This window comes from Lampetra planeri, chromosome 52 (assembly GCF_965212315.1).
Source record: "Lampetra planeri chromosome 52, kcLamPlan1.2.h2, whole genome shotgun sequence".
Lineage (NCBI taxonomy): Eukaryota > Metazoa > Chordata > Hyperoartia > Petromyzontiformes > Petromyzontidae > Lampetra > Lampetra planeri.
The window spans coordinates 2,651,878-2,671,134 of record NC_136158.1 but is presented as its reverse complement, the minus strand read 5'-3'; the positions used below and the strand labels follow the sequence as shown (position 1 = coordinate 2,671,134).

Sequence of the window (19,257 nt, the reverse complement as noted above, 5' to 3'; positions counted from 1 at the left end):
GCCGAACAGAGCACCGCGCATGCTTGCAGCTGGAGGGCGAACAAATTAATCGTAACGCCAACAGCGTTGGGTTCGCACAGTGAACAAGAAATTAACCCAGTAAACCTCCCCTCGCAAGCCCCCTCCCTGGCGCGGTGACTAAAGTTTCATGGCGTGTTGGTTGGATGGGGGGGGGGGGGCGGTGGTGGTGGGGCCCACACACCGCCGGCTCTCCTCGCAGACAGAGCCAGGCTTGGAGTCGGCTGCACTTGCCGCAGGAATACAAATGAGCCCGCGAGCACGCGGTCGATGTGGCGGAGACACGCGCCATAAATTCACACCGCGCCACCGCCAGGCGGACACAGCTAGCCGGAGACCGTCAGCCAGACACCCCCAGCCACTAAGCCACCCGCCCAGACACATCCAGCGAGACACCACCAGTCAGACACATCCAGCGAGACACCACCAGCCAGACACAGCCAGACAGATACCTCCAGCCAGACACAGCCAGCCAGACACCACCAGTCAGACACAGCCAGCCAGACACAGTCAGACAGACACCCCCAGCCAGCCACTAAGCCACCCGCCCAGACACAGCCAGCCAGACACAGCCAGCCAGAGAAAGCCAGCCAGACACCTCCAGCCAGACACAGCCAGACAGATACCACCAGATACCACCAGCCAGACACAGCCAGCCAGACACAGTCAGCCAGACACAGCCAGCCAGACACAGCCAGCGAGACAGTCAGCCAGACACCCCCAGCCAGACACAGTCAGCCAGACACCCCCAGCCAGACACAGCCAGACAGACACAGCTATCCAACCACCGCCATGCGTCTGCAACATGAAGGAGCGGGCATGGTGCCCGCCGTGATACAAAGTGACTCGTTTGCTTGCCGGGGGAAAAAGCGATTTGCGCATAAATTACGTTTCCCCATCATCACATCACGTGAGATATGTCCAAAATTAGAGATTCGTTCACTCACGCGCCGAGAATTCACGGAAGGTCGTTTGGGCAAGTTTACATCCACGCTCTCACAGCCGTGTTCGATCCACTGCTGGATGAGGGCCTCCCCAAGTCGTATGTTGTGGAAGTAACAGACAAATGTGCTCATTTGCTTCGACGAAATATCTCAAAAATTGTCGATATCTCTATGACACACGCCAGCTGTCTAAACACTTTTTGGGGGGGCAGCGAGGGGTGGGGGGTTACTGCCCCCTGTGCCCCGTGTTTGTTTGAGAGTGAGCAGAGAGCGGTGGTGGAGCGGTTAGCACGCTGCGCAGTGCTACGAACCCGGCGAACCGAGATCGCTTCCCGCTCGCGGCCAACACCAGCGACGATTATCTCTAAACCGGTCCAATCGGTCCTCCCTTAGGTCGACTCAGCCTCAAATGAGTACCTGGTTTGCCGCGTGTAAAATCATCGCCACTGGGGGAGACAAATGCGGCCGGGCGTGGTGACGGCCACCCGCCCCCTCGTGTGCCACAGTGCCGGCCTTCCTAGGTGCTACTCGTCAACAGCACTTGCCCCAACACTCTGTTGAGGCTACACGCAGTGGAGGGTAGCGGAGGGGACCTTTATCTTTGAGTGGGTAGAGCGAGCGTGGGCGGGGGTGATTTAACATCTGTCGATTAGGGGGAGAGGGAGAGAGGGAGGGAGGTAAGAGTTCAAGATGAACCGCGGGCAGCGAGGAACGCGCAGTCCCATTTCGAGGTCATGCCCCCCTCCTCCAGCTCAAAAGCAAGTGCTGGAATGAGCAGCATGGGGAGCACGCGCAGTGCAAATCCAACGGTCCGATGCTGCGAATCGCTCGTCCGGACGGGGTGCGTGGTGGGTAACCACGGACGGGGAGCGGTGGCGCAGCGATTAGCGCGCTACGCCGCGCTACGAACCCCCGTCGGCCCGAGTTCGATTCCCGCTCGCGGCCAAAACAATTCTAGATTTGAAGCTTTCGTGACTGCAAGGATTTATATTCTTAGGTTTTTTTGGTAAAGTCACGTAGGTGAAATTCCAAGAAACAGTATTTGTATATATACTGGTACAAATACTGTTTCTTGGAATTTCTCTCACTTGATACAGCTATCGTGCTGTGACGGTTCCACCTGAAGACGGAAGCTTGTGTTGCTTCCGAAACGTCGTGATTTTATTTTATTTTTATTTTACTTTTATTAATTTTAATTTTTTACCTACGTGACTTTACCGAAAAAACCAAAGGCCAAAACAATGTTAACGAACCGGTCCTGGGCCTCCCCTAGGTCGACTCGGCCTCAAGTGAGTACCTGGTTCGGTGTGTAAAAACATCGCCACGGGGGGAGACAAAGGTGGCCGGGCGTGGTTATTGGCCACCCACCACCTCGTGTGCCGTGCCGGCCTGCATAGGTGCTTGCTAACAGCACTTGCTCTAACAGTCTGGTCAGGCTACACGGGGGACCTTTGTCTTTGTGTGCATGGACCACCGATGAGTGACGCGTGGTTCAGAGATCATGTTCGTTGCGGGTAAGAACATGGGGCCACGACTAAATCGTTGTACGGTAAGTCCCCGGGTTGCGGAAGAGCTCGACTTACGGAAACCCGACTTTACGGAAACGCTCCCGTAAATCGTGCTTTTAAAAACGCATTTAAATATAAAGATTTAAACACGCGGAAAGGTTTGCGTTAGTTACGTGAGCACGAGCGGTGCAGCGTGGTGATGTTGCGGATGAATACCGGCTTCGCCAAAACGCCGCCTTCACACACCGAGCCTGAGCTTTACCAGGATTAAGGTGACATTTTTTTTCCGTAGCGTTACGTGATTCTTTTCCAGTATTGAGAGAAAACGAAGCAGCAATCGGGTGGGCGAGGCACAACCTGTTTCATCAGTTTCCCTGCTGGATTGTCTCACCTGATGATTGGCGCTTGTGTTGCGATCGAAACGTCGCGATTTATTCTATTTTCTACCCACGTGACTTTACAGAAAGAACCAAAGAGTATGGATTCCTGCAGTCACGAAAGCTTCAAATCAAGATTGAGGCACAACTATTTTCGGTAATGGGATTTTATCTTCATTTGGGGGGGTGGTGGGGGGGGGGGGGTTTGGTTCCGTTTACGAACATCGCGGAAAAACTCGGGTTACGGATTGTTCCGGGGAACCTAACCCTTCCGTAACCCGGGGACTGCCTGTACGTAGAAACGTGCAGACCCGACCTCGTGGTTGGAACGATGTTGAGAGGCAGAGGAGAGGGGCGCGAGAAGGCACGCGAGGGTTAACGACATCGTCCGAACTGTTGGGCGAGGTGAGTGGTGCTTGGGCGCAGTGGGGGAGAGGGGGGGGGCGATGTCCGACAGGTGAAGAAGAAGAAGAAAAACAACAACAGCAACAACAACGACGGAGTGCCCAGTCGAGGAGTGGAACGCGTCCGATGGGACGTGAAAAACCGCGGAGACGGAGCGATGGAATCATCGTCTCGCTCCGCCGGCGGCTGGCTGGATCATTGCGTTGCAGGATCGTGAGCGGCTTTGGCAGGGCCTTGATCCAGCAGTAGACAGGGCAAGGCTGCTGATGCTGGTAAAGGCATTCTATTGTTGCTACTTGACGTCGAAGGTATGATGATGAACGTATACAATGAACTTCACCCAGCAGTGGATGGAGCAAGGCTGCTGATGATGATGACAATGAAGGTATTCTATTGTTGCTACTGACGTTGACAGCTTCCAATCAATCGCCTTCACCCAGCAGTGGATGGAGCAAGGCTGCAGCTGCTGATGATGACAATAAAGGTATTCTATTGTTGCTAGTGACGTTGAAGGTCGCTGTCTACCGCCGTCACAAACAACACAAATGGTCCACGACGAAGCAGTCGAATGACGTCAGAACAGCTCCCAACGCTGCCCGCCCCGCTCGACGTTCGAGGCGATGGCTCTGACGCAAGCCGACGGGAGATTTTTGTTGTCGTGACGGCGCTTAAACCACCCCCGGTGGGGAGGGGGCTGGGCGGGCGAGCGGACACGGGGGGGGGGGTCACAATTTACACTCCGCCGCCTCGCTCCCCCCCCACACGGGTTACAGCTCCCGATCGAAAGCCTCCTCTCTCTCCTGTTTTTTTTACAGTTCCACCGTAAAAGATAAATATATTCCTTGCCCGCCTGCCCGCCACCCACACACCTACCCCCCCCCACGCAAGCCCCCCCCCCCACTACAACCCCCCCCCCCCAACGTGCCCCCCCCCCCCCACACTCACACAATCCGTACGCGCGCGTGGGGATCTGCCGAAAATATCCGTGGGTGAGTCACGCGCCTCCGCGCCTTGTTACGACAAAATTCGACATCTGCGCGGTGGCCAATTGCGCCAATAAACCGGTGGTGGGGGGGGTGGTGGGCGTGTGGTGGGGGGCGGGGGGGTGTGGGGGGCGGGGGGGTGTGGGGGGACCATCCGGCTCATCCGTCAAGCAGCCCCCCCCCCTCCCGCCCACTCCGTTCGCTCGATTTGTGCAAATGTGAAGCTGCGGTGAAACTCTGAACGTGGTTGCTTGCGGTGCGTGAACGAGCAGGCCGGCTCGACGCGACCAACGCGGCCAGCCGAGGAGCCCGCGTGGGCCGAGGCGTTTGCGGGGAAGGTTTCAGAAACGTGTTCGGTTGTTTCGACTGCCGCGCCAGGAGATCGAATCGACCTTCGGGTGGCAGGTCGAGCGTTCTCATCGGCACGCCACTGCGGCGAAAATCCCCGCTCTTCAATCGGCGAATCGGAATAACGTTTAAAACACGATGATCATTTTCTCGCGATGTGTATTTATTTACGCAATTCATCTTTTCGTTTTTTTTATTTGCTAAGGTAAGGGTAAAAACCTACCACTATATTTTGCCACTGGTAAAGGAGGTCTCATAGTGTAAATGCTTACCCCGAGCTCTCAATACTCTGATAGTGCGCTGTTTTTGAGTTGTACGCCTTTTGGCGTCATCTGGTCCAACACCAATGGAGACTAGGCTCTCAGAAAAGCTGTCTCGGGTGTGGACCAATCAACTTCAAGGACAGTGCATATCATTATCAGAGTTGTTTCTTTTTGTTTGCATTTTGACTGCTTGTGTTGTGGTTATTGCAAACATGATGCCTTGTATAAAGGTGTCAGTTTTTGTACCAGTTTAAAGGGTAAAAACCTACTACTATAGTGGGGGGTGGTTGGGGTGTTTGTGTTTGCGCCGTCTGTGTAAGTGACCGGCTTTATCGATGTGGGATGCAATCGCACGAACGGCGCTCTCTGCAACAACGCCACCATCGACTGTTCCATTGTTGCGAACGACGCCGAGAAGCCGGTGGGAGTGACCGCGCACGGCGAGGCGATGTGTGCGTAGCGCCGTCTCTCGCCTGCACACTCTGCAGCGCGTCCTTGAGCCCCTGGACGAAGGCGTGGGCTTGCGTGGCCCTGTCCGCCAAGCCGGCCAGCGCGAGCGATAGCTGACTCTGCAAGACAAAGCGGGAGGAGGATGCGGGGCACAGTGACAAATAATCAAGGTGATGACGCTACGAGGATGACGAGGATAATGATGGCGGTTACGACAGTAATGATTGAATGACATACTCTTAGTTCTTTCGGTAAAGTCACCATGTAGGTAAAAAATTGAAATAAAAATTAATAAAAAATAAAACAATAAAATCACGACGTTTCGGAGGCAACACAAGTCACTTGATGCAGCAAATCTGGCTGTGACGGTCCCACCTGATGACGGAGACTTGTGTTGCCTCCGAAACGTCGTGATTTTATTGTTTTATTTTTATTAATTTTAATTTCATTTTTTTACCTAGGTGACTTTACCGAAAGAACTAAGAGTATGAATCCTTGCAGTCACGAAAGCTTAAAATCTAGGATTGAATGACAGTCATTTAATAAGAGTCATCATCATCATCATCAATCCACTGCTGGATGAACGCCTCCACGAGGTCTCGCCGTCGCGATTTTCAGGTCCCAAGAAAATGTTTTTGTGACTGCACACAAAGCTCGCCCTGGAGCCAATAGCACCTTGTGTATGAGCGAGCGGTTGCCGATCGAAAGCAGCAACCAGGCTCGCCCCTGCTTAGCTTTCGAAATCCGCAATAAAGGGCGTGGGGGAGGGGGGGGGAAGGTTGTCGGCACACGGACGTTACTCACTCGTTCGAAATAGAAAATTGCATTTTTGTTCATTGTTGAATGTTTCGTCTCTCCAGTTGTATTTGCGTCGCCCCAGTCGAGGCGGCAGAGATGTTCGTTTGACAGCTCTCGTTCAATCCTCATTGGACGGAGGAGCGGCGTCCAATGAGGAATGTCCCGCGCACGAGACGAGTCCAGCATCTCCTCCGATCGCTGTTCCCGATCCACCCTCCTGACGGCAGGTCAACGCAGTGCGGACGGCAGTGGCTCCACTGTTTGCTCAACTCAACTCAACTTGTTTTGTTTTATTGTAACAGCTAAGGCGACCTGGTTATCACACGCAGCAGCCAGGGTTCGGTGTTGAAACTCGAGCCTCATTGAGTCTGACAGACGCACGTTTTAGACTTCTTACGGTTCAGTGCCAAAACCCCCAAAGCGCATCCTATTAAGCCAGGCTGATTCACTGCAGGGTTCTTAGGATTCAGCACCTAAGGCAGCGTTTTCCCACGGCTGTGGGAAAACGCCCCGTTACCGTCTCATTTGCCTCAACCTAAGACGCGTGTTGGGTTGCGTGCATCGTGAGCTTAACATAAAGGGTTCATTGATGAATCGACGGATTATTGCATTTTTTGTGTAGAGGCTCAGCCCTGCAGTTGCTTGCTCACACGCTCAGTTGCCGGACGGGTCCACCCACGAGGGGGGGGGGCAGCTCTGGAGGGGTCATTTGGCCTCAAGCTTCCAAGCTGGCCAGATGTCTTGGAGAAGGTTGAGGTACCCACACTTTACCCCACCACAGACGACTTGCACATCGATTAGCTGTGGGTGGGAGGTGAGGGTTTGAAGGGAGGTTGGGGGGGTGGATTTCAGAAACTCGCCACCGCCGTTCCGTTGTGTCGACCACCGCGCCCTCTGGATTGCAAGTCCAGAGCGGTAACCGCTACACCGCGACACTTACAGCAGTAGCAGCAGCAACAGCGGCGGCATCCGGCCCGTTGGGTCCGCACTCATCCTCGCAGCAGCAGAAACAGCTTCTGGCTAAGCCATCGGACAAAGACGGCGGTCACCGCATCGCGCGCGCCGCTTTCAGACGCGCTTCTGCTGCGGCCGTCTGGAACGCTCTTCCTTCTGATATTAAAAATCCACTGGAGCTTTATGCACTGTTTAAATCATTCGGATTGACAGACTCATTTCTTTAGAACTGCTTTGTGCGTTTAGTTTGTTGTCCTTCCCCCGCACCTCCCTTTAGCGAGGTTGGCTACGTGCGGTGGCGAAATAAGTTCAACGCACACACGCACACACACACACATTCACACACACACGCATACACACACACGCACACACACTTACACACATGCACACGCACGCACACGCGCACACACGCACACACACACGCACACACACGCACACACACACGCACACACACCCACGCACACACACGCACACACACACACACGCACACAGATGCGCGCATTCCTTAAACTCGCCATTCAAATCGGCACCGAATAATAACGCAGTCTTACATCATCGGCGAGAAATCTGAACCAAAGAGGATGCCACACCACCACCTCCACCAAGGGGGTTGCCACACCACCACCACTAAGGAGAGCCTGCCACACCACCACCACCAACGAGGCTGCGACACCACCACCACCGCCAAGGAGAGGCTGCCACACCACCACCATCGACGAGGTTGCCACACCACCACCTCCACCAAGGGGGCTGCCACACCACCGCCAAGGAGGACGCCACACCACCACCACCACCAAGAGGGCGGCCACACCACCACCACCAAGAGGGCTGCCACACCACCAAGGAGGATGCCACACCACCACCACCAAGAAGGACGCCACACCACCACCACCACCACCACCACCAAGAGGGCTGCCACACCATCACCACCACCAAGGAGGACGCCACACCACCACCACCACCAAGGAGGACGCCACACCACCACCACCAAGAGGGCTGCCACACCACCACTAACGAGGCTGCCACACCACCACCAAGAAGGCAGCCACACCACCACCAAGGAGGCTGCCACACTACCACCAAGGAGACTGCCAAACCACCACCAAGAGGGCTGCCACACCACCACCAAGGAGGCTACCACACCACCACCAAGAAGGCTGCCACACCACCACCAAGGAGGCTACCACACCACCACCAAGAGGGCTGCCACACCACCAAGGAGGATGCCACACCAGCACCACCAAGAAGGACGCCACACCACCACCACCACCAAGAGGGCTGCCACACCACCACCACCACCAAGGAGGACGCCACACCACCACCACCACCAAGGAGGACGCCACACCACCACCACCAAGAGGGCTGCCACACCACCACCAACGAGGCTGCCACACCACCACCAAGAAGGCAGCCACACCACCACCAAGGAGGCTGCCACACCACCACCAAGGAGACTGCCAAACCACCACCAAGAGGGCTGCCACACCACCACCAAGGAGGCTACCACACCACCACCAAGAAGGCTGCCACACCACCACCAACGAGGCTGCCACACCACCACCAAGGGTTCTGCCACTCCACCACCAAGGAGGTTGCCACACCACCACCAAGGAGGCTGCCACACCACCACCACCACCACCACCAAACGGTCTGCCACACCACCACCACCAAGATGGCAGCCACACCACCACCAAGGGTCTGCCACACCACCACCACCACCAATCACGGCGGCTCTGCACTGAGTGGCAGTGGCTGGAGGGGGGAGGGGGCAGCGAGCGACCCCCAGACAAAGGCGGTAGCTGCCCAGACGACCGCTTTCGGCGCATCGACCTCTCTCGCCCCCACCCCACCCCACCAAACGATGACCCAGTGCACATCGCACAATGGACATCCGCGGCAGGCAGCAGCAACGTGGATTCTCCAAAGCGCTCATTTCGGGAATGCATTCCTGGGCGAGAGAAAACCATTGGGTGGACGGCCGTGCGAACGGTCCCTCTGCTATTGTCCAAGGCGCATTCAGCATCGTCCCCCCACCCCACACACACCCCGGGCCCATCCCTGGAGTTTCTCTCCACCCACTCCGCACGAAACGAGGCCCGATCGAGAGAATGTCGGAACCAGCGTGCGCGTGTCGGCGCGCCCTACGACGCTCCCCAACGCGGTCACCCCGAGTTCGATTCCCGCTCAAGGCCATCGCCGCCAACGCGAGCGACAGCGATCGGCTGAAACCGGTCCTACGCCTTCCCCAGGTCGACTCAGCCTCAAATGATTAGCTGGTGGCAAATGTGTAAACGTTGCTGCTGGGGAAACAAAGGCGGCCGGGCGTGGTGCTTGGCCACCCAGCCCCTCAAGTGTCACAGTAACAGACCGAGTGTCGCGTTTCTCATGCTTACTTCCAAACTTAATTCTCAGCAAAACAAGGGAAATGGCTTCCTAGCGGACACGGGCCAGAACGTCGTCGCGTGCGCAGTGCACAACTGCTGGGATCAATCTTCTTGGTTCTTTCGGTAAAGTCACGTAGAAGGGAAGACATAAAAGAATAAAAATAAAACATAATAAAATCATTCTCACGACGTTTCGGCCACAACGCAAGCAGCCGTCCTCATGTGAAAAACAGGTCTGTCGAGGCTGGGATCAACTTCTGCGCGAGATGAACGCTGCTGGGTTTTGCCAGTACAGGGACCACTCTACTTACGAAGATTCGACTTACGAACAAACCTGTCTGTATGTCCAGTGGCCTGTTCGGACCGAGAGTCGTAAGTTCAACCGCCGCGCAATAGATGGTGGTGGTGACATCTACATCTGCAGAACATGAAGAACCAGTGGCATCTACATCTGCCAAAACATGAAGAACCAGTGGCATCTACATCTGCCGAACATGAAGAACCAGTGGCATCTACATCTGCCAAAACATGAAGAACCAGTGGCATCTACATCTGCAGAACGTGAAGAACCAGTGGCATCTACATCTGCAGAACGTGAAGAACCAGTGGCATCTACATCTGCAGAACATAAAAAAAATCAGTGGTTCTTAACCTTCAGTGCACGAACCCCCTGGGGGATGCGAGATGCCCTTTCTGGGGGTGTGAGACGTGCCAGATTTTTTTAGGAGGTAAATCACGGGTACGTAATTACATGATACATTTGTTTACGATTGAGAACCAAAGGGGTGCAAGGCTGCAGTAAAAGTTAAGAACCACTGCTCAAAACGCACGTTTCTAAATGTGGTGGGAAAAACCGGAGGACTCGGAGAAAAATCCACGCGACCATCACGCAAACTCCAAATATGCAGCAGGCGTCAGGATCGGGATCGAACCCACGACCTCTTGTATACCAGGCGAGGCAGCTAACATCTCCTAGCCACCGTGATGATGATGAGAGAGAGAGAGACACGCAAACTCCAAATATACAGCAGGCGTCAGGGTCAAGATCGAACCCACGGCCTCCTGTATACCATGCGAGGCAGCTAACATCTCCTAGCCACCGTGATGATGATGAGAGAGAGAGAGACACACGCAAACTCCAAATATACAGCAGGCGTCAGGATCGGGATCGAACCCACGACCTCCTGTATACCAGGCGAGGCAGCTAACATCTCCTAGCCACCATGGCGTGATCTCGCCAACTGCGGCTCAGAGTCGGGGCCTCATTAAATAAATGCCGCTGTGGGTTGGTCACCAAGCCGTTATCGGCGAGAGCATCCCTCGCGTAAAATATGGGACATGCCCGTTAGCCGCCAATTAAAAAAACAACAACCCAGTAACAGCGCGTAACACCACAGCACACGCGTGCCCGAGTTTAGCTCCAGCCTCGCGGCAAGGTCGGCTGGCTGGGAGTAAATCGTCACCGACACCACCCGGTTCCGGGACCGGATTCATCGAGCGAATGGATTTCCCGTCGGTGGAACTGGGTCAGCCGGGACGGGGGCCAGCCAGCCAGGCGGGGCGGGCGGTGCCGTGTCGGGCATTCTGGCGAGGGCGGTCGATGGCGATGCTCCGTTATGTGGAGCTCTCTGGGTGAAGAGTCGGGCTATCGGTGTTATCGGTACGGTATTCACGGCGGGATCTCTTCTCATCCGTGGTTATGTTGGAGAGGTGGCGGGGGGGGCGGGGGCGGGGGTATTATAGACAAGAGATAACAATGTAGAGAGAAGAGATGCACATCCATGATTCAGGTAAATGCGTCGTTAAACCCGTTACCAACCAACAGACAATTAGTAAGGTTTGTCATGTAAATTAATTGGCCACGTTCTGTTTACGTGACAAACCTTTACTAGTTGGCTGTGTCGGGTGGTGGCGGGTTTAAGGACACATTTATATATTTACGCGATTTATCCCAAAAAAACTTGTAATTTAGATCGGCATATTTATTTTTACTGGAGGAATCCGATGGGCTATAACGCACACCGGTGTGTTGGAGAGCCAGGCCACAACATTTACAAACTGAGTACGCGATCCTACCCAAAAAAAAAACCTGTATTGTGGATGATATTGGTCGCGAAAGCCTCCTACGCGTTAAAGAGATGTACAGATGAGACGGACATGAAGTGAAATGAGAGGGATGTGTAGGCAAGAGACAGACGCAGTGAGCTGACAGAGGAGACGCAGGTAAGAGACCAGATATAATAAACTTGCTTCTTTATGTCAACTGGCCTGTCGTAGATGATCATTATTTGAATTCAAGCAGAAGTTTGACGTGTCTCGATTATTATTACCGTAATGCTATTAATTTGATAATGAACGTAGGTCCGCTCCAGCTACTTGGGGTCCTACGCTTTTGCTTGTTGGCTCGATCTTGGGCGCCCCCCCCCCCTGCCCCCCCCCCCGCCCCCCCCACTGGCAACCCACCGCCCCCACCACCAACTGATGCCAGAACGAGTGAGTCATCCTGACGCGCATCCAACGCTCCTCCACCCACGTGGCAGAAACGAATGGGGCCCACGCGCCCTCGGTTAGAGAGAAGCTAACAATGTCCCGCACACGCACATCTGTAAGTCTGTCTGACACCCCAGTGGTAAGCACACGTACGCCGAGCCTCTTGTCGCAAACCGTACGTAGCCAACCGCGCGAATCGGGAGGTGCGAGTTCTCGGCTTGCTTATAGCGGTACCGGCGAATTGCCTGGACGTTTGCAGGGCAAGGACCCTCTACCATAGCTGTCAACCCCTTATCAGTGCCCCCTACCTTGTTACAGACCAATTCGGACCGTACTGGTCACCCCACGTGGCCCCTTATTATTCTCAACGTTCATCCTACAAAGTCCTATCACAAGGGAAGAAACACAAACAAATAGACAAATTTCGATGTGGTGTGCAGTAGGGTGGGTAGAATAATACATAGTGTAATATTACATAAATATGCTAAAATTCCTCTTGATATGAAAATTATTTTGTCAAGGCGCTCTTCCTCCTCCCTCCCAGCTTAAATAGACGCTCCAAGCCCAGGACGTGTCATTCAGACTCTGTCTTATCGACAGACCTGTTCTTCACCTGAGGACGGCTGCTTGCGTTGTGGCCGAAACGTCGTGAGAATTATTTTATTATGTTTTATGTTTATTATTTTATTATTTCCATTCTACGTGATTTTACCGAAAGAACCCAGAAAATAGACAAATGTGCTGGTATTGAAACGGCTGTACGACGTGTGGACCTGAAAACTAAATTTCCCTGCTGTACAAGAATACGGGGTAAACCGTATAGGTTGACAGCTATGCGTCTCTTTAAGACACGGGTCCTAGTTCGATGCTTGATGATACAGCACACACCGTGAACCAGGTCTAGCAACGTCGAATCCCGCCCAGGGGTTTTGCTCGTATTGAGTCGATGCGACTGAAATGACGCACTTCCCAGAAGGCCATGGGGGACGCCCCATGGGCTGTGCACGAAACACCGTGATTTATGATGCGCAGAGACGGACACGTGGAGGCTAAACGAGACGTTATTGGCGAGGGATATCTATTCCGGAGATGCTTGTGAATAGTAGATTCTGCGGATAATGATATTGGCCCATGAAAACCTATCTTTTTTAATGAATTGCCTTAAATAAATACGTAAATAAGCGATTAAATATATGAAAATTGTCATAACACAGAAAACATTGATTATAATAAGCATAAAGTAATTACAATTTAATATTAAAGTGTTAAACAATAGTTTATAAATGAACTTACTGCTATCTCATCACTTTATCTCATCACTTTATCTCTCATCACTTTCTTTCTCTCTCTCTGCAGTAGTCGTGTAGAATTCCGGATGCAAATCGTAGATAGCCAAAATCGTGGACAGCAAGTTCGTGAATAACGAGGGAATACTGAATACTAAGGAAACAATACGAAGGCAGAAGTTTTGCCTGCTCACATTTATGTAGTTAAAAACTAAACTATAAACTATTTTACCGGGTAAGGCCCACTGAGCTATTTAGCACTTTTCAAACGATGGGGCGAGTTTTATTAATTCGTCCAACGCCACCGACCTCTCTCGCTGTCGAGGCAGGAATGTAAATTGGTTTGCCACTGATTTGTCGATCGGCAGATTGAGTGCGGCGGTGGGGTAAAGTGTCGGGCACTAAACCACCTACGCCGAGACGCCTGGCCGGTGTGGAAGGGTAGGCCAAACACCATGCAGAGCGGATCTCTAGCGCTCCCTCGAGTGAAGGACCATCCGCCAGCGGCGATGCAGGCGAGCGATTGCAGGGCTGCGCCCTTACCCCTTGTACACACAGGGAGGAGGAGGTTTTTTCCCTTGCACATCTGTTGGCATTTGATGATCATAATCGCCGAAGCAAGCCAGTGGCTTTACCCCCCCCCCCACACCGCCGCAACAAAAGCCGAAGGCGATAAATGGCAAACCCTTGGGGCCCCCGAGTCAATGATGGGCGCCTCGGGCAAGACAAGAGGCCGCCCACTCTCGCATCCCATCCCACCCCCTCGACTCCCACCCCCCCAGAGCTGCTGGGTCTCCGTTCTGCACACAAAGGGCGTGTGCAGTGGTGGGGAGCAGTGGGGCAGGCGTGAGCGCAGTGCTCACACAACACCGTACCCCCACTCAACAGCCAACGTCGGTGGCGAATATCTGGGCCTCCCCTACGTCGACTCGGCCTTAAATGAGTACACGGCGCGGCGTGTGAACGAACATTGGCCCTGGGGAGAAGACGGTGGCCGGAGCAACGCGGATGGCTACGCCGGCCCGTAGTGGCCGACATTCGGAATCAAAATCTTTATTTAGACTCGAGGAATCAGAGGCGCTCGCCAAACAGCGTTCGCACGAACAGCCTGCGTAGGCTACACGGGGGGGGGGGGGAGGATCTTTTGTGTTGTGCGGCGGAGGGGCTAAGCCGTGGATAAGCAGATGGCGCGTTAGCATGCAGCTGAGCGAGAGGATGAGGAGGAGGGGAGGAGGAGGGAGGGCATCGGGAGATGGAGATTGAAAAGGGGGCACCGCGCGGCCGCGTGGCACTGCGATCTGAATGCCGGGGCGACACCGCTGGCCAGAGATTGCGCCCGACGCGTTATTGTACTTTGTCTTATTTTTTGTTTATGTTTTACTCCCCCCCAACCACCACCACCCACCCCGAACCATGGAAGATGGATTTGATCGTGGGACGGGTGACGTGCAGTGAAATAAGAGCTGGTGGGGTAGGGGGGGGGCATCTTGATTGATGATCTTTCCAGAAAGAAAATGGCGAGCCGCCACCGGGAAAAATGAAATTGGTGCGTGGAAAGTTGACAGCGTCCAAATGCTTTTTGAGATCCCTTCAAACGCCGTTCTTCATCGCCGCCGAGGGACTGTCAACGTTGTCTGCGTGCGCCTCATTGCAGAGGTGTTCCTCGCATTGCCTTCAAAGCCGATTCAAATCGCGAAGAGCCGCAGGGGGTGCACACTGAGATTCGATGACCCCGTGACCCCCAAAACTCCACGGTCTGTACAACACCCACTTGGGGGGGGGGTGAGCGAGACCCTCTCCTCCAGCCCAAAGACAAAGATCCCGGTCGCCTACAACAGACTTTTGGGGCAAAGCTAGTTGGCACCTCATCTTCTTGGTTCTTTCGGTAAAGTCACGTAGAAGGGAAGTAATAAAATAATAAAAATAAAACATGATAAAATAATTCTCACGACGTTTCGGCCACAACGCAAGCAGCCGTCCTCAGGTGAAGAAACAGGTCTGTCGAGAAGACAGGGTCTGAATGACACGTCCCTATAAAGACCGGAAGGACACAGGAAGGGCTGGTGTTGCCAGACTCACGCCCGGCCGCCTTTGTCTCCCCCATTGCTCGTGCATTTCCACAGCGCGCCAGGTACAGAACTCAGTTTAGGCCGAGTTGCCGTTGGGGATGTCTAGGAAAGGTTCAGGTACTCGCCATCGATGTCAGCCGCGGTTGGGGACCGAACTCGGGTCGCCGGGTTCGTAGCGCAATGCGCTCACCCAAAGTGCCGTCGCTCTTCCGGCCCAGCCCAACTCACACACGCCCAAATGCTGCCTCTGTATCTACGTGGAGAGGAGTCGGAGAATGGTTAGGCATACTCTTAGACTTTTTCGGTAAAGTCACGTAGGTAAAAAAGAAAAAGAAAATTAATAGAAGTAATAATAGAAAAATTAAATCACGACATTTCGGAGGCAACACAAGTCTCCGTCATCAGGTGGGACCGTCACAGCTAAAATTACTGAATCAAGATCTTCAGGTGGGACCGTCACAGCTACTGCATCAAGATCTTCAGGTGGGACCGTCACAGCTAAAATTACTGCATCAAGATCTTGAGACTTGTGTTGCCTCCGAAACGTCGTGATTTATTATTTATATTATTACTTCTATTAGTTACATTTTTATTTTTTACCTACGTGACTTTACCGAAAAAGCCTAAAAGTATGAATCCTTGCAGTCACGAAAGCTTCAAATCTAGAATGGTTAGACACTTCTTTATTCTTCAAACCGCAGCCACGCTCGTTCCTAAAACCAACCCCGGACACGCGTCTCTCACAGCCCCTTTTAAAGGCTCCACCTCCACCCTCGTTCCCAATCCACATCTCCGGCTCGCGGGGTCGAGTCCGTGTGACGTCAGTGCCCCTTAACCCTTGACCCCCCGTCTCGTGCATTCCCGTGCGTGTGATTGTTGCGTGCCGTGTGGAGTGCGGAGATTGCGTGTCTTGCGTGGTGCGAGTGCGTGAGGATGGTTCGGACATCCCCTGCACACGTGTGTACGTTGGACTTCTTTAGCACCGTAAATAGCTAACCGTGCCAATCGGGAGGTGCGTACGAGCAACGCATCATCCACAACAGCTGCGATGTTTCTGATGACAGAGCGCCATGATCTAGAGTGAGTGCTCTCACCAATAACATCTGGAATAAACCAGCAGCGTTGAGCAAGCCTGACTGTGTTATGTGTCTGTGTGTGTGTGTCATTTGTGACCATGCTGAAACCCATCAAGTGGCTGACACACACAAAAACAAAGCAGTTCTAAAGGGATGGGTTTTCAATTTCTGTGCGTGACCCATTTGCCGAGACCGCCCTGCGTCCGGATGTCGTGGCCGGGTGGCAGCGGGAGTTGACTGGCACCGACATCTGGGTACCACAGGACCAATAAACCACGTCAACTTCGGTCATCATCACGGCAGCAGTGGCGGCTTTTGGCTAAGTCATCAAATAAAGACGGTCGTCACCGCCATCGCGCACTTTCGGATGCGCTTCTGCGGCCGTCTCGAACGCTCTTCTGATATCAGGAAGCCACTGGAGCTTTGCATTCTTAAATCATCCAGATTGCGAACTCGTTTCTTGAGAACCGCTTTTTGTGTTCAGTTTGTTGTCCTCCCTCCGCCGGACCTCCGATTAGCGCGCTTGGCTATGTACGGTGCGAAAGAAGTTCTATACACATACATGCATTGAGAGCATTATTAGAATAATAATCGCAACTCAAAGGCACGGGAGAGGATGGGTCAATGAGCGGGAGACCACCTATGGACAATTCAAGTGATGGACGGATGGGTTTGTGTGGCTGTATCGAAACAGGTTAACCACAGCCGGGGCCAGACTTGGGCGCACAATTCAAAAGGCTTTTGTCCGAGGTCTGTACAAGACTCCTCTCTGTACCCCCCCCACCCACCCCCTCTAGCAGATCCCTACCCCCCTTGCTACAGCTGTGCACGTCCTGCCCTGCACCCATCCGCTCGCGCCGAGCCTTCGGGCGTCAGAGGACCGTGGAGACGCAGCGTGAGGGAGGTCGACCTCTCTCCGATGCGTCGCACTCAGAATATTCCTTTGCGGTGGAGGAATCCGATGAGCCGCGAAGCTCTTTCTCGCAGACGTCTGGCGTCGCGCCGTGGTTTGCGCCCCCGCGCGCGTCGTTCCGGCACCGGCGCAAACGACGACCTTTTCTGAAGAATCTCCCCCGGCACGCGCACCCGAAACGTCGGACATCGTGCCGAACGTCGTGCGGGAAAGCCGCGTCTTGACGACCGACGTCCCGGCAGGGGGCACGGCGCGTTACCCCCCCCCCCCGCCAGCCCCCCCCCCCAGTCCCACCGCGCGACGCTCCCTCACCTTGTGCTGAAGCCACATGGCCCCGAGAGCCCGCACGGTGTGTCGCGAATGGCTGCCCTCCTCCAGGCACTGGTAGCACACGGGGCGGGCGCACGTCACGCAGAACATGCTGTGGTGCTCCAGCTCGTGTTCGTCGCACGCGCTCACGGTCGCGCTCACGATGCCTCCTCCTCTTCCTCCTCTTCCAACGGTGCCGCTGCCACCACCGCCGCCGGGGCTGCCAGAGCGCAGTGCCGCCAGGTCGACGGACTGCGGCCGATCCGGCAGCCCCTCGTGAAGCCGCCGCCGCCGCTGCCGCCGCTGCCGCTGCTGCTGCTGCTGCTGCCAGACGGCCGGCGAGAGGCGGCCGGCGAGCGACTCGCGACGCGACGCCACCAGGCCGGAGCACGGCGGAACCTCCTGGGCACAAAAAAAGCACGCGGGGACCCGCGGGGTCGGATGGGGTGGGGGGGCGGATCGTTAATGACAGCTCACAGTTAATTTGGAGCTTTCGTGACTGCAGGAATGACTCTTTGGTTCTTTCGGTAAAGTCACGTATAAAGATAAAATAATAAATTAAATAATGACATACGACGTTTCGATCTCTCTCTCAAATTTAGCATTCTCAGGAAGAACGTAATCCACCAGGTAGGGTGTTGACTGTTATCTTATCCGACTCTCTGTTGTATTACATTACATTTCAAAGTATACTAGATTTGTGTTTCTATTTCATTTATACCTGGTGACGATTGCTTGTGTTGCAATCGAAACGTCGTATGCTAGTATTTAATTTATTATTTTATCTTTACACGTGACTTTACCGAAAGAACCACAGAGTGACAGCTCACAGGTTGCGCAACGACTTCGACTCTGGCCACGCACAGCTGCTGGAGCGAGACAGATAGAGACATGGGAGCGGTGCGCTACAAATCCTCCTCCCACCCCCCGGCCCCCGGCGACCCCCAGGTTCGATTCCCGCTCACGGTCACCAACACCGGTGCCGATTATCTGAACGGGTCCTGGGCCTCCTCTAGGTCAACTTGGCCTCAAATGAGTAGCCTGGCGCGGTGTGGAAATACCACCACTCTAGAGAGAGACAAAGGCGGCCGGGCGTGGGGCTAATCATCTGTCCACACACTCGTGTGCCATGCCAGCCTAATGGGCCCTTGTTTATCAGCACTTTCCCCCAACATAGGTAAAAAATAACATTTAAATTAATAAAAGTAATAATATAAATAAAATAATAAATCACGAGGTTTCGGAGGCAACACAAGTCTCCGTCATCAGGTGGGACCGTCACAGCTAGATTCACTTGATACAGCAAATCTAGCTGTGACGGTCCCACCTGATGATGGAGACTTGTGTTGCCTCCGAAACGTCGTGATTTATTATTTTATTTTATTTCTATTATTACTTTTATTAATTTTTATTTTATTTTTTACCTACGTGACTTTACCGAAAAACCTAAGAGTATGAATCCTTGCAGTCACGAAAGCTTCAAATCTAGAATTTCCCCCAACAGGCAATGCGGGGGATCTTTTTATTTGTTGTCACCCACCTCGTCACTCATAACTCCGATTAGCACGTACGGTGCGAAAGAAGTTCAACATATATGAATGAGTTCAATGATGACGTCACCCTGCTGCTGCTCTATTTAAGACCGGGAGCAAGTGAGGGCTTCACCGTTCCGGCAAATTGCC

At 53.8% G+C, this 19,257-nt stretch overlaps 1 protein-coding gene across 1 annotated transcript in view; it reads right to left on the bottom strand.

Moving 5' to 3' along the window:
- LOC144734606 (E3 ubiquitin-protein ligase TRIM9-like) overlaps positions 1-19,257 on the bottom strand; it is a 35,037-nt gene that overhangs the window by 10,660 nt on the left and 5,120 nt on the right. Inside the window, exons 2-3 of the mRNA XM_078616870.1 lie at positions 17,579-17,977; positions 5,320-5,415 (exon numbers count right to left, since the gene is read on the bottom strand). Coding sequence (XP_078472996.1) covers positions 5,320-5,415; positions 17,579-17,977 — 495 coding nt within the window. The remainder of the gene's footprint in view (positions 1-5,319; positions 5,416-17,578; positions 17,978-19,257) is intronic.